This window comes from Lagenorhynchus albirostris, chromosome 9, assembly GCF_949774975.1.
Source record: "Lagenorhynchus albirostris chromosome 9, mLagAlb1.1, whole genome shotgun sequence".
In the NCBI taxonomy this organism is placed as follows: Eukaryota; Metazoa; Chordata; class Mammalia; order Artiodactyla; family Delphinidae; genus Lagenorhynchus; species Lagenorhynchus albirostris.
This window is the reverse complement of record NC_083103.1, coordinates 75,356,577-75,371,906: the sequence shown is the minus strand read 5'-3', so window position 1 is coordinate 75,371,906 and position 15,330 is coordinate 75,356,577. Positions and strand designations below refer to the sequence as shown.

Below are 15,330 nucleotides of genomic sequence, written 5' to 3'. Positions count from 1 at the left end.
ATAAACTAGATGATGTCTAAAAGTCTGCTGGAAATGGCAATACATCTATGATAATCATTGATATTTTTGAAAGAATTTACAGGATAGAATAATGTTTAAAGAAGTGATATATTACTCAAAAAAGTAATAAGGCAATTAAAATTAAAAGAAAATCTTGTTTATATATGTTATTTTTCTCATTCCAAACATAAGGGATACGTAAGAAATGGCTTTCAATAAGACTAAAGGAAGATAGCTTATCCTTTGTGAAATCCGTCTAAAATTACACTGGAACAGGCTAAGGTTACCAACAGTACCTGAAGCAAGAGGGGTACTCCATTCTTCAGCCAACGGTATGTGGGTCTGGGTTTTCCAGTAGCCTTACATTCCCATCGGAGAGGGCTCCCGCTGTCTAACTGAGTATCATTCAGTTTTGCTACCCAGTGTGGGTATGCTGTAAGAGTTTAGGCATTAAATAAGGGTGATTTCGTTTCTCAAATACTTCACCAAGCTCAAAATTCATATGGAATATTCACAAATTCTTATGCATTAACTATTGGTGTTTGGAAGAAACACAGCATTACATTACACACAGCACTCTATTTCCTGTGTAAAAAAATATAGCAATGATAATGTTCTGATAATCTAAGTGAAGCAAATCTTGTTGTTTTACCCACTTTGCAGTAAGTGGCTAGACTCTCCCCATGGAGAGCACTGGAACTTGTTTAGTAAAGAAGGCTTAGAGGTATCACTTCTTCCAAATACTAAAGCAGCTTTAGCATGGATTGAAGTACTAAAACATGTCAGTTTATTGAATAACTGCTCTGCTTTTTCTTTTCTGATAGAACCTGAATAGCTTTGGGAAAATAATTTGTAAATTCAAATTTCATTTGCTATAAAATTGTTCTATATTTACTAGCATTCTAGTGCATTATAAATATGTATGTAAATATATAAGCTTTCAAAATTACAGCAGAGAAAAATTTCTTTATCAGGAAGATGACAATGCAATTGTATGAAATCTGTAAGATATGGTTAAAGTGTCTTTCCTCCATTGTCAAATATTTTTTTAAGTTTGTACCTCTTAATCTCCCTCATCTATTTCTTTCATTCCTCCACCCCTCTTCCCTCTGGCAACCACCTGTTTGTTCTCTGTACCTATGACTCTGTTTCTGTTTTATGTCTGTTCATTTATTTTGTTTTTTGGATTCCACATATAAGTGAAATCATATGCTACTTGTCTTTCTATGATGTATTTCCCTTAGCATAATACCCTCTAGGTCTACCCTTGTTGTTGCAGTTGGCAAGATTTCATTCTTTTTTTTTAGGCTGAGTATTAGTCCATCTTTTCTATATATATATATATATATATATATATATATATATAAAATCTCACATCCTTTTTGTCCATTAATCTATAAATGAGTATTTAGATTGCTTCCATACCTTGGCTATTATAAATAATGCTGCAATAAACATAGGGGTGCATATTTATTTTCAAATTATTGTTTACATTTCTTTGAATAAATATCCAGGAGTGGAATTGTTGAATCATATGGTAGTTTTATTTTTTAATTTTTTGAGGAATCTCCATACCGTTTTCCACAGTGGCTACACCAATTTATATTCCCACCAACAGTGCATGAGGGTTCCCTTTTCTTCACATCTTTACCAACAATTATTTGTTGTTTTTTGATAATAGCCACTCTGACAGGTGTGACGTGATGCTCATTGTTGGTTTGATTTGCATTTCCCCGATGACTAGAGATGTTGAACATCTTTTCATGTGCCTGTTGGCTATATGCATATCTTCTTTGAAAAAGTGTCTATTCAGGTCCTCTGCCCATTTTTTAACTGGGTTGTTTGTTTTTTTGATGTTGAATTGTATGGGTTCTTTGTACATTTTGGTTTATAACTCCTTATCAGATGTATCATTTGCAAATATCCTACTCAGTTGGCAACCTTTTTGATAGTTTCCTTTACTGTGCAAAGGCTTTTTAGTTTGATTTAGTTCTTTTTTTTTTTTTTTTTGCGGTACACGGGCCTCTCACTGTTGTGGCCTCTCCTGTTGCAGAGCACAGGCTCCGGACACACATGCTCAGCGGCCTTGACCATATACATGTGGGTTCACTTCTGGGCTCTCTATTCTGTTCCATTGATCTAGGTGTGTGTTTTTGTGCCAGTACTGTAGTGTTTTGATTACTGGAGCTTTGTAGTATAGTTTGAAATCAAGGATTGTGATACTGCCAGCTTGGTTCTTCTTTCTCAAGATTGCTTTTGCTGTTTGGGGTCTTTTGTGTTTTCATACAAATTTTAGAATTATTTGTTCTAGTTCTGTAAAAAATGCCTTTGATATTTTGATAGGGGTTGCATTGAATCTGTAGATTGCCTTGGGTAGTATGGTCATTTTAACAATATTAATTCTTTCAAACTTTGAGCATGTTATACTTTTCCATTTGTTTGTGTTATGTTCAATTTCTTTCATCAGTGTCTTATAATGTTCCACGTATAGGTCTTTTAAATCCTTAGTTAGATTTATTCCTAGGTATTTGACTCTCTTTGATGTGATGGTAAATGGGATTGTTTTCATAATTTTTTTTTTCTGAGAGTTTGCAGTTAGATTTTACTTAGAAATGCAACAGATTTCTATATATTAATTTTGTATCTTGCAATTTTATTGAATTCATTGATGAGCTGTAATAGTTTTGGAGTGGTGTCTTTAGGATTTTATCTATAAAGTATCCTGTCTTTTGCAAAGTTTTACTTCTTTTCCAATTTGGATTTCTTTTTCTTGTCTGATTGCTGTGGCTAGGACTTCCAACACTATTTTGAATAAAAATGGCAAGAGTAGGCATCATTGTCCTGTTCCCGATCTGATAGAAAATACTTTTAGCTTTCCACATTGAGTATGGTGTTAGCTGTGGGATTGTCATATACAGCCTTTATCATGTTGAGGTATGTTCCCTCTATACCCACTTTGTTGAGTTTTCATCATAAATGTATGTTGAATTTTGTCAAAAGCTTTTTCTATTGAGATGATCATTTGAGTTTTATTGTTTAATTTGTTAAGGTGGTATATCATATTGATTGATTTGTGGATGTTGAACCATCCTTGCATCCCTGGGGTAAGTCCCAGTGGATCAGAGTGTATGATCCTTTTAATGTATTGTTGAATTCAATTTGCTAATTTTTTGTTGACGATATGTACACCTATGTTCATCAATGATATTAGCTTAAAATTTTGTGTATGTGTGTGATATCTTTGTCTGGTTTTGGTATCAGGGTGATATTGGCCTTGAAGAATGAATTCAGAAGCATTTCTTTCTCTGCAAATTTTTGGAATAGTTTGAGAAAGATAGATGTTAACTCTTCTTTAAATTTTTGATAGATTTCACATGTGAGGCCATTTGGTACTGGACTTTTGTTTTCTGGAAGCTTTCTTTTCTTTTTTATTTTTTAAATTGTTGATTCAATTTCATTACTGGAAATATGTCTGTTCATATTTTCTATTTCTTCCTGATTCATTCTTAGGAGATTGGACATTTCCAGAAATTTATCTGTTTCTTCTACATTGTCCATTTTATTGGAATATAACTGTTTGTAGTAATCTCTTATGATCCTTTGTATTACCGTGGTGTTGGCTGTAACTTCTCTTTCATTTCTGATTTAATTTATATGGGATCCCTTTTTTCTTGATGAGTCTAGCTAAAGGTTTATCAACTTTGTTTATCTTTTCAAAATACCAGCTCTTAGTTTCATTGATTTTTAAAAATTGTTTTCTAGCCTCTATTTAATTTATTTCTGCCTCATTTGCTGTCTGGCCCTACCTAATACAGTGGCTGCTGGCCTGCTGGAGTGAGTGCCTGGGTCCCAGCATGGCTGGCTTCATGGCCTGGTGACACAAGGCTGGCACTGACCACTGGTTGGTAGCTGGTTATGTGGCCCTGGGGGGTCCTCGGACTGGGGCCAGCCTGCTGATGGTAGAGGCTGGGTCCTGACCCAGCTGGCTGCCAGACCACTGGTGGGTGGGATATCCCTTAAAGTACAAATTCTCTGGAATGCTTTCCTGAATCATCCCAGTAGAATGCAGTGGACCCTGTGCTCCCATAGTCCTTTGCACATGCTTTCATCACAGCAGATAGCATGCTCTGCCTTATGTGGGGCTTGCTTTTCATCTGATCTAGTGGACCAAGAGCTCCTTCAAATCTCTATTACTAGCATGTAGTGCAGTAATAGCCACTAAATAAACATTAGTTGAATTAATGAGTGAATGAACAAAATGTGCATGGCATAGTCAAGTTGGTTGGGGTGCTCAATTTCTAAAGGAGTTGTTACAAATAAGAAAAGGAAAACTGGTTGAATTCAGATATTAATATTTCAAAATACTTTTTAAAGTCCCTGTGAAGAACATTCAGTTTTTTAGAAGAACTGACCTTGAGATACAGTGACAGTTATAGCTGCTGGCTGATTCAGTTGAATATGAAATTTGTTTAATTTCATATTGGAAACATCTGTATTTGCTTGTATAAGTGCTCTGCATTATAGTTTTCCTCTGTTTTTTAGTGCCCTCATCTGAGAAATACGAGTATTATCACTTACCCTTTATGTATAATGTACATTATAAAAGCAAATATGAAAAGTAGTAAATATGAAAAGTACAATTTGTGATTCATAGAAGTAAAGATGATATTGTACATATTTTTGAAGTAGATTTTCCCAATTTTACACATAACTTGTTATCTCTGAAATTTTTGGACAATATAAACACTTGTAGGCTGTGAAGTTCATTTATTATACAGATGCATTAATTTAGAGTAGGGGCAGCAAATTTTGCCTGTAAAGGATGAGATAGCAAATATTTGAGGCTTTGCAAGTCAGCTGATCTCAGTCTCAATTACTTAATTCTGCCTTATCAGTGCAAAAGCTGACCTAGGCAATATGTAAACAAAGGGGTGAGGCTGTGTTCCAATAAATTTACAAGGAAAAAAGACAAGTAGGATTTGGTTCATGGGCATTAATTGTGACTTCTGATTCAGGCCAAGGACAGAATAAGTTAATAAAGGTTACAAGATTTGTAACTTAGAGGATGGCTTTGGTGCTGGGAACATATCTCATTTTTAAGGTTATCAATTCTTTATGTTGTACAAAGAACCTTATAATTCCCATTCATTTTTAATTTAAAGCAGTTCTGTGTATAGGGTAATTTTACCTGATGCTTTGCCATGTAAAAGAAACATGATTATAAGTTATTACTCATGTTCTAATGTAGCTAACAAACAATATTTAGTTCAAATTAGTTTGTATTTTCAGTTTGACTCTTGGGACTAGAGCATCCATTTTTGCTGAAAACACTTACTGTATACTTGTAATTGTCCACGAAAGGAAGTTTTTCCACGTGAGTTTTCAGCTCGGCATTCATATATGCCTGCATCGTCCAGCTGCACATTGGGTATTTCCAGTATTGCCTGAGATTTACGCAGACGTGCTTTACCAGGAATATAACCATTAACCTTCATCCATGTGATTGTTGGAACTGGGCTACAATAAGGAAGGAAAATACCATTAATACACTTTCCACTATTAAGAACATAGATTCTGTTATCTGGTAATTTAAGCACTTAATAGGCTGAGTGCGATAAAGTGTCATCACAATTAAGGACGGTGTGCTGGTTGATGTACTTCACTTTCCATGTGGATCGTCTGGTAAGTAGTTACATTACACGGAGGATAGTTTCCTTTTCTTTCGTATTTCAGGAAAGCAATTCAGAGACTCTATTTTACATATATATATATTACATACATATATATATTCATATATATATTATACTTTATTTTTGTAACTTTGTAAATTTGTTTAAATGGCAAAAGTAACTTGGATAAATTACAAAATAATATATGCTTATTACAAATGTTGAACAAAAGAGTCAGGAAAAGTGAATTAAGAACTTTTTTGGCTCCCACCCCTTCAAGTATCTCCTTTCTGCAAAAAGAAATACAGTTAGCAAGTAATTTCCCACCTTGTCGCAGTGATGCATATATAAACACATATGATGAGTTATTTTATTAATAAAATATCAAATCCAAGAGCAACTCCTGACTTATTCTGGCTAATAGCTGCATATTATTCCCTTGTATAGATGTATCAGAATTTAATCAACCATCCCCTATACTTAGACATTCAGCATAGTCCCAACCTTTTTCCTTTTTTTTTTTTTGCTACTAAGAAATAATATTTCTATAAGCAACCTTGTACATATATCATATACCATTGCTTTTCAGTTTCTACAACATTCACAAAAGTGGAATTGATAGATCAAAGGGCGTGCACATTTTTAATTTTAATAAGTACTGCCAGATTGTTTTCCAATAATATAGTAGCAGTTTCCACACGTATAAGTAATATATGAGACTGTTTTCCCATATCTTTGCCACCGCATTATGTGATCAATCTGTTTAATTTTTGTCAGCATTGAAAGGTTAAAAGTGGCATTCTGTTAAAATTTCTCTGGACTCTAAGAAAGTTGAACATCTTTTCATAATTATATTGACTGTTTGAATCTGCTTTTCTGTGAATTGTTTGCTTATATTATTTTGCAATTATTTCTTTCACTTTTCTATTTGCCTGTTTGCATTGTTTAATTTCTTAGAGTTCTTTGTGTATTAGGGCTATTATGACTTTGTTTCTCAGAAAAATTCTTTCTCAGTGTATTGATAGTTTATTATGGTATCTGTGATACAAGTTTATAAATATCTTTGGGAGAAACAAACATATTTGTAGTTTCCTTCATAACTTCTGAATTTTTTGTTTTCTTGTAAAATTATCTGTAAACCCAAGTTTATGTCCATATTTCCTTCAGCGTTTCTGGTAGCATTTTGTAAAAATTATTTTTTAGCAGTTGGATCTTTAATCCATCTGGACTATATTCATGTTTTTGATGTGAAATAGGAAGTGCAACTAATTATTTTAGCACCCTTAAAACTCCTTTTCCGACAATTTTTGGAATGTTGCCTTTGTTATATAATTGGTTCTCACATGCTTAAATCTTTTTGGGCTTCACAGTTCTGTTCCACTGTTTTATTTATTACTATCTACATTTAATGTACTTTATGCTCTGGACCCAGTCTGCTTTTTCAGTTCGATTTCTCACTACTTCCTTCCATATCTCCTGACCCAGAAACACAACTTTGTGTGTTCCCAGTCATATCTGTTAAAATGCTACTAATTCTTTGAGACCCATTCTAAATGCTTCCTCTTCAGTAAAGTCTTCCCTTATTTGTGCAGTCGGCTGGGATTTTTTTTCTTTTAAACATCAAAGTGCTTTGTGTATACTACTTGGATGTTTTGTAACATTTTACGATGGATTATAATCGTTAAATGTAGGATATTTTCCAATAATTTTCCTGACTGGAGCAATAGCAATATTCACTATTATAAACAATGTTATGATAAACACCCTGTTTATTTTTTAACACTTTTCTTAATTGTTTCTTAGGAATAAAATATAGACTTGAAATTGCTGTACTAGAGTTGACAATTTTTGCTTCAATATCCAGGAAAACTGAACCTTGCATTTTCAAATAACACTTACATTGGCCTGATATATCACTCTTTTAATGTGTACAAGAATGGATTTGATATATTTTTAAATTTAAGATTTTTGCATCTATATTCAAAGGTGAGATTGTCTGTACTCATTAGGTTTCTTGGTTTGCATGTGTGCATATTTGTTAGTGAGTTGGTGGTTGCTTTGTTTACAAGTTAGCATTGACAGATTTGGTATCATAGTGATGGGTGATAGCTTGGTAAACATGCCAGAACATTCCTATCTCCTATTCTGATAGCTTAAATAGCAGAGAAATTATATGTTCCTTAGAACACTGATAGGACTCACAAAAATTCACCTGCACCTGCCAACCATCAGCAGAGTTAGGTTTTTGAAAGTGTTTTCAATTTCTTCCATGTTTTCTTTAATTATTTGTATATAAATTTTTGCTTGTGTCAACTTTGGTGATTCATATTTCCCTAGAAAATCAAGTATTTCATCCATAATTACAATGTTTTAGCAGTGAGTTATATAAATGCCAATTGTTTAAAGGTTTAAAAAAATTCTTTCATCATAAGTGGTCACATGTTTTAGTAGTAGTTAAGCCTATATTCTACATCCAGACTTCCCAGGATAAATACAGCTCTGCAACTACAAGTTTTTTTTTTTTAAATAGATCTTTACTGGAGTATAATTGCTTCACAATACTGTGTTAGTTTCTGTTGCACAACAAAGTGAATCAGCCATATGCATACTCATGTCCCCATATCCCTTCCCTCTTGAGCCTCCCTCCCATCCTCCCTATCCCAACCCCTACGTCATGGCAAAGCACCGAGCTGATCTCCCTGTGCTATGCTGCTGCTTCCCAGTAGCTAACTATTTTACATTCGGTAGTGTTTATATGTTGATGCTACTCTCACTTCATCCCAGCTTCACCCTCCCACCCCATGTCATCAAGCCCATTCTCTATGTCTACCTCTTTATTCCTGGCCTGCAACTAGGTTCATCAGTACCATTTTTTTTTTGATTCCATATATGTGTGTTAGCATATGGTATTTGTTTTTCTCTTTCTGACTTACTTCACTCTGTATGACAGACTCTAGGTCCATCCACCTCACTACAAATTACTCAATTTCATTTCTTTTTACAGCTGAGTAATATTCCATTGTATATATGTGCCACATCTTCTTTATCCATTCATCTGTCAATGGACATTTAGGTTGGCTCCATGTCCTGGCTATTGTAAATAGTGTTGTAATGAACATTGTGGTGCATACCTCTTTTAGAATTATGGTTTTCTCAGGGTATATGCCAAGTAGTGGGATTTCTGGGTCATATGGTAGTTCTAGTTTTAGTTTTTTAAGGAACCTCCATACTGTTTTCCATCATGGGTGTATCAATTTACATTCCCACCAACAGTGTAGGAGGGTTCCCTCTTCACCATTCCCTTTCCAGCATTTATTATTTCTAGCTTTTTTGATAATGGCCATTCTGACCAGTGTGAGGTGATACCTCATTGTAGTTTGATTTGCATGCAACTACAAGTTTTTTAATATCTAATTTCATTTCTTCAGTTACCCAAAATGTAAAATATGGTAGAAATAATAATATGTAGTTCAGAGGGTAATTATAAACATTTAATGATTTAAAGTACTACCTGGCACAGAGCAAGTAGGTGAAAAAAAAGTGTTTGCAATAATATGGTGATAATATTTGTATCTTTTTTTAAAATTTGTATTTACAATTTTAATGGTTTGAGTATGTGCTTTCTCAATCTCCCCCTCCCCTTTTTAGCATTCTGTGTTGGTTAGGGTCATGATATACCAGGGAATACAATAAAATTCAAACACAAAGAATGATATGTAACCTTAAGAAAGTTATCTAAGTTCTATGATCTGGTTTCCCAACTGTAAAATGAGGGTATTTATTTGTTCTTTCAGAATGCAAATATCTTGAGGGCAGAGACATCATTTCTCTTGTTCAGCACTATGTCCACAGTGTCTCATAGAGTGCTGGGCACATAGTTGGTACTTAATAAATGTTTATGAAGTAAATGAATGAATAAGTTTCATAATATGACTTTGAGCATTAAGTGAGCTAAGTTCTTATAAACTGCTTAGCAAAATACATTGTAAGTAGTGAGTACCCAATAAATGTTACTGACAATGATCAGTTTTGTCAAATGTTTGTCTCTTTTACTGGTCTTTAAAAAAACATTTTGAATTTTTAAGTTTTTGGTGTGTGTTTTAGAGTTTCTATTTTTTATTTCCTTATTCTTGTCTCTTGATTAGCACATTTATTATTGTACTCTAATTTTTTTAGCTGGAGGTGTGATATAGTTATTTTTTATGGTTAATAATAAAAGTATGACTGCTTTTACCTCTGATATCAGAGGTAACCACATGCCATATATTTTGACATGTAGAGATTGTGACTTGTAGTTTTTGCTTTTTGGAACTTGTTAAATTAAGCTTTGTAGCTAAATACAGAATGAATTATTGTGAAAGTTATATGTCCTTTGGAAAAAGAAGGTATATTTTATTTTTGATAAATGTTTTAAAATTAGCTTTTGGATAGCTTTTGTTAATTGTTTAATTCAAATATTATTTATTGAACAATTTTCAATGAAGTTATTAGTACATGGAATTGAGTGGAAGCAAACAAGTCAGAAGCCAATTAGATTTAGAGCTGACTTCATTGCCAAAGAAACCAAGTGTCTCAGTTTAAAGCAGCAACAAATCTTTGAGCATTTGAGCCTTAAAACAAAATTTAAGCTTCCAAATGTAGATCAACAGGAATTTGAGTTACAAAATCTGTACAGCCCCCAAGGAGGGTATACTCCTCAATACACATTTCAACTGTGGCCATGAAATAAAACAAAAAAGTTGTCAGAGAGGGAAGTCAAGATACCCTGGAGGATAGACAAGGTAATTTCTTACAAAGAGTAATATCAGTGTCTAATTAAGAACTCTCTCATTCCTCCCACACACACAAGAGAGAAAAGCTTTACAATGAATGATCTTACAGGAGAATTTCATATTTGTGATAGAGCAGTGAGTAGTTTGGGGCTCCTGTTCATCTCTTTTCTGAGTGGAATATTTTTTTTCTGTGGATAATGAACTTATCTTTTAAGTACATATGTTACAGAATCAAGATGATCCATATCTAGACCTGATGGAGATCTGGAAATCTTGGACTTGACTGGATGCAGAGGCCAGATGAGATTTGGTTTGTCTCCCTTGGGAAAAGGAACGAGTGCATTCAATGTGTTGGAAGAACCAAAATATTCTTCAGAAGAATAGATTAACTAAGTGTTCAACAACCACATTTTCCTTTTTCTCTGGACACATAATTACGCCTCATTTTTCCAGCATCCCTTAGGTAGGGGCATGGGATTGAGTTCTGGTCAATAGAATACGGAAAGAACAATGTACCAAACGTGATCCAGGAACGAAATTTCCACATGATCCTCCATTTTCAGTTTTCCTGGGTCTGCTGGATAGATGTTAATGTCAATGATAACTCTTGCAGAAATAGGTATATATAAAATGCGTTTATGTCTTTGTTGTAGGGAGGAATTAACTTTTAAAGCAATATATAAAACATTGCTACCCATAAAAATATTTATACATTTGACTGCGTTAATATTAACAATTTCTTTTTATTAAAAGAACACAACTGTGGAGGAGTTACTTGCCACACAAATAACTGACAAAGCCTACAGATTAAATAAAGAACTCTTACAAATGTATAAGAAAACAACTCATAAAAATGAGAAAAAGACAAAAGAAAAAAACATAAATTATCAAGAAACATATGACAGCACATTGAATCTCATTAATAATCAGGGAAATGCAAATTTAGATTACAATGAAATTTTATTTCATGCCTAACAGATTTGCAAAATGTAGTACTTTGAAAAACCTGGTAATTGTAGACATGGATGTCAATCAATAAGAAGTCTTATACACATGGTAGGGTTTTATATTTGTACAACAACTTTGGAAAACTATTGGAATCATCTTACAAGTGAGAATAATTACATATTCTATGATCTGGAAGATCACTAATGAGATAGAATGGAATTACTAATTACAATCCCCAGAGAAACTCTTGCACACGTCCACAAAGAATAATGTACACTATTTTTTATAGTGGCATTTAAAAATAAACCTTTTTATAAGATATAATTTACCAAAAATAAAATATATCTATTTAAATGTACAGTTTGAAGAATCTTGACAAACGTACATGCCTATTCAACCATCACCTTAATTAGGTTAACAGGATGTAGAATATTTCTTTCACCCCCAGAAGTTTCCTTATGCCCCTTCCCTATCACCCTCACCCTTGTCCCAGGTGATCAATTATCTGACTTCCATAATTTAAGATTACTTTGTCTTTTTTAGTCTGTAACGTAAATTGAATTATACAGTCTGTACCTTTTTTAGTCTGGCTTTTTCTCTCAACATAAGATTTGTGAGATTAATCTATGTTGTTGTGTGGATCAATAGGTCATTTCTTTTAATGGCTGAGTAGTATTTTAATACATGGATAAGCCACAATTTGTTTACCCAGTCTTGACTATTGGACATTTGAGTTGTTTTCAGTTTTAAGTGATTATGAATAAAAACGCTTTGTACATTCATGTACAAGTTTTTGGTGATACATTTTTATGTCTCTTGGGTAAGTAACTAGGAGTACAATTTCTATGTTATATGATAAGGTAAATGTTTAACTGTATAAAAAACTGCCAGACTATTTGCCATAATAACTATATAATTTTATACTTCCACCAGAAATGTATAAAATTTCCAGCTGTTTTACATCCTTGAAAAATAGTAGGTATTGTCAATCTTTTAAATTTTATTCAATATGAATATCCACATGTTGCAGTACTATTTGCTCAAAATAGTACTCTTTCCCCATTGAATTACTTGGCATTTTTGTGACAAACTAATCTTATATGTGTGGGTCTATTTATGGACTCTCTTCTGTTCCCTTAATCTGTAAACCTGTCTTATGCCAGTTCCTCACTTTCCTGATTACTACTGCTTTTAGAGAAAATCTTGAAATCAAGTGTGTTAAGACTTTTATGTTCATTCTTTTTTTTACCAAATTATTATGGCTATTCTATATTCTTTGAATTTTAATGTAAATTTTAAAAGTAGCTTGCTAATTTAAGTTTCCTGGGATTTTGACTGAATTATGTTGAATTCATATGTCAGTTTGGGAAGACTGACATCTGAACACTACTGAGTGTTGTAATCCATAAACATGGTATATCTCTTCAGTTATTTAGATATTCTTTCATTTCTCTCAGCAATATTATGTGATTTCTCAGTGTACAAGTCATGTGTATATTTTGTATAGTTTATCCCTAAATATTAACTTTAGTACTTTTTGGTAGATTCTCAACAAAGTACACATACATATCTACAGCATCTGCAGAGACTGTTTTACTTCTTCCTTTCCTGTCTCTAAGACATTTTATTTCTTTTTATGGTTTATTTTACTATCTAGGATCCATTCCCATTAAATGTTGGACATAAGTATTAAGAGAAAAAAAGAAAGGGGGATATTTTAGTTTTTACCACTTAGTATGATGTTGAATACATACATACATACATATATATATATATATATATATATATATTTAGTTACCCTTTTTCTGGCTGAGGAATCTTCCCTTTAATTCTACATTGTTAAGCATTTCATTAAGTATGTTGAATTTTGTCATAGGCTTTTTCTGCACTAACAAACATGAATGTAAGATTATTGTCTTTTGTTTTATTCATGTGACAAGTTGCATTAATTGATTTTTAAATTTATTTATTTATTTATGGCTGCATTGGGTCTTCATTGCTGCGTTCAGGCTTTCTCTAGTTGTGGCGAGCAGGGGCTACTCGTCATTGTGATGCATGGGCTTCTCATTGCGGTGGCTCCTCTTGTTGCGGAGCATGGGCTCTAGGCACACGGGCTTCAGTAGTTGTGGCTCACGGGCTCTAGAGCACAGGCTTCTAGCTGTGGCACACAGGCTTAGTTGCTCCACGGCATGTGGGATCTTCCCAGACCAGGGCTCGAACCCATGTCCCCTACATTGGCAGGCGGATTCTTTACCACTGCACCACCAAAGAAGCTCACATTAATTGATTCTTAAAAGTTAAACCATTTCTGTATTCCTGAGGTAAACCTCACTTGGCCATGTGGTATCATTTCTTCCTTATGTGCCTGACAAAATACATCAGTGAAGCTATCCTATTCTAAAGTTTTTGCAGTGGGGAGGTTTTTAATTACAAATTCAATTTCATTAATAGATATGGGATAATTCAGTTTTTTCTATTTCTTCTTTTGCCAATTATGCAAATTATGTCCTTTAAGGAGTTTATTTAGTTTAATTGTAAAATTAAATGTTAAACATTCCCTTCCTGTCATTTAATGCTTTAGAGTAGAGATATAGTGAAGTTTCCTCTTTCCTACTTGATATTGATAATTTGAATTTTATCTCTTCTTTTTTATGTTTATCAATTATATTGATATTTCAATATATTGATATTTCATTTTTTCCCATTGTCTGTCCATATTCAATTTCATTGATATCTGCTATTTAATCTTTCTTTCCTTGTATTAACTTTGATTTTAAAGTGATTGACATTTCTAATTGTTTAAGGTGGAAGTTTAGACCATTGATTTTCAAATTTTCCCTTTTTTAAACATACAAATTTACACTTAAGCATTACCTTAACTATATCACACATTGTGTTTTCATTATTATTCAGTTCAAAATATTTCTAATTTCCCCCATGATTTCTTCTTTGACAATTTGGTTATTTAGTTGTGTTTTCTTGAATTTCCAAATATTTTAGTGACTTTTCAAGTATACTTTTGTTATAGATGTACAGTTTAATTTTGTTTCAGTTAAAGATTCCACATATACACGATATCATATGATATTTGTCTTTCTGTGTCTGATTTACTTCATTCAGTGTGACATGATATCATATGTGGAATCTAAAAAAAAAAGGGTGCAAATGAACTTATTTACAAAACAGAAGTATTGTCACAGATGTAGAAAACAAACTTAGGGTTACCACAGGATAAGCAGGGGAAGGATAAATTGGGAGACTGGGGCTGACATAAACATACTACTATATACAAAGTAGATAACTAATAAGAACCTACTGTATAGCACAGGGAACTCTACTCAATACTCTGTAATAGCCTATGGGGAAAAGAATCTAAATAAAGAGTGTATATATGTAAACGTATAACTGATTCACTTTGCGGTACACCTGAAACTAACACAAAATTGTAAATCAATTATATTCCAATAAAATTTTTTTAAAAAAGAATATACTCTCTAAATTTTCAGTCCTGTAATAAGGAGTGATACTTCTTTTATGGCCTACCATATAGTTAATCTTTGTGAATGTTCCATGAGTAGATTTTTTAAGTGTGTTCTGTAGTTAGTGGCTGTAGTGTTCTTTAAATATAAGTTATGTCAAGTTGGTTAATAATTGTATTCAAGTCTTCCGTACTTTACTGATTTTCTGTCTTTTTGTTCTTGTAATTGATAAGTTACTGGAGAAGAATGTTACTTTATTGATTTTCCATCCTGCTATTCTTGTAATTTATAAGTTACTAGAGAAGAGTGTTAAAATTTCCAATTATAATTGAGGATTTGTCAATTTCTTCTTTAATATCAAATTTTCCTTCTTATATTTTAAAGCTTTGTTATTAGGTGCATATACATTTTAGATTTCTAATATCGTCTTGAGAAATTAATCTTTTATTATTATGAAGAGCC

The 15,330-nt window shown here is 32.9% G+C and overlaps 1 protein-coding gene across 1 annotated transcript in view; it reads right to left on the bottom strand.

The window, feature by feature from the left end:
* CNTN5 (contactin 5) overlaps positions 1 to 15,330 on the bottom strand; it is a 440,969-nt gene that overhangs the window by 284,911 nt on the left and 140,728 nt on the right. The window contains exons 4-5 of the mRNA XM_060157909.1: positions 5,336 to 5,517; positions 297 to 433 (exon numbers count right to left, since the gene is read on the bottom strand). Coding sequence (XP_060013892.1) covers positions 297 to 433; positions 5,336 to 5,517 — 319 coding nt within the window. The remainder of the gene's footprint in view (positions 1 to 296; positions 434 to 5,335; positions 5,518 to 15,330) is intronic.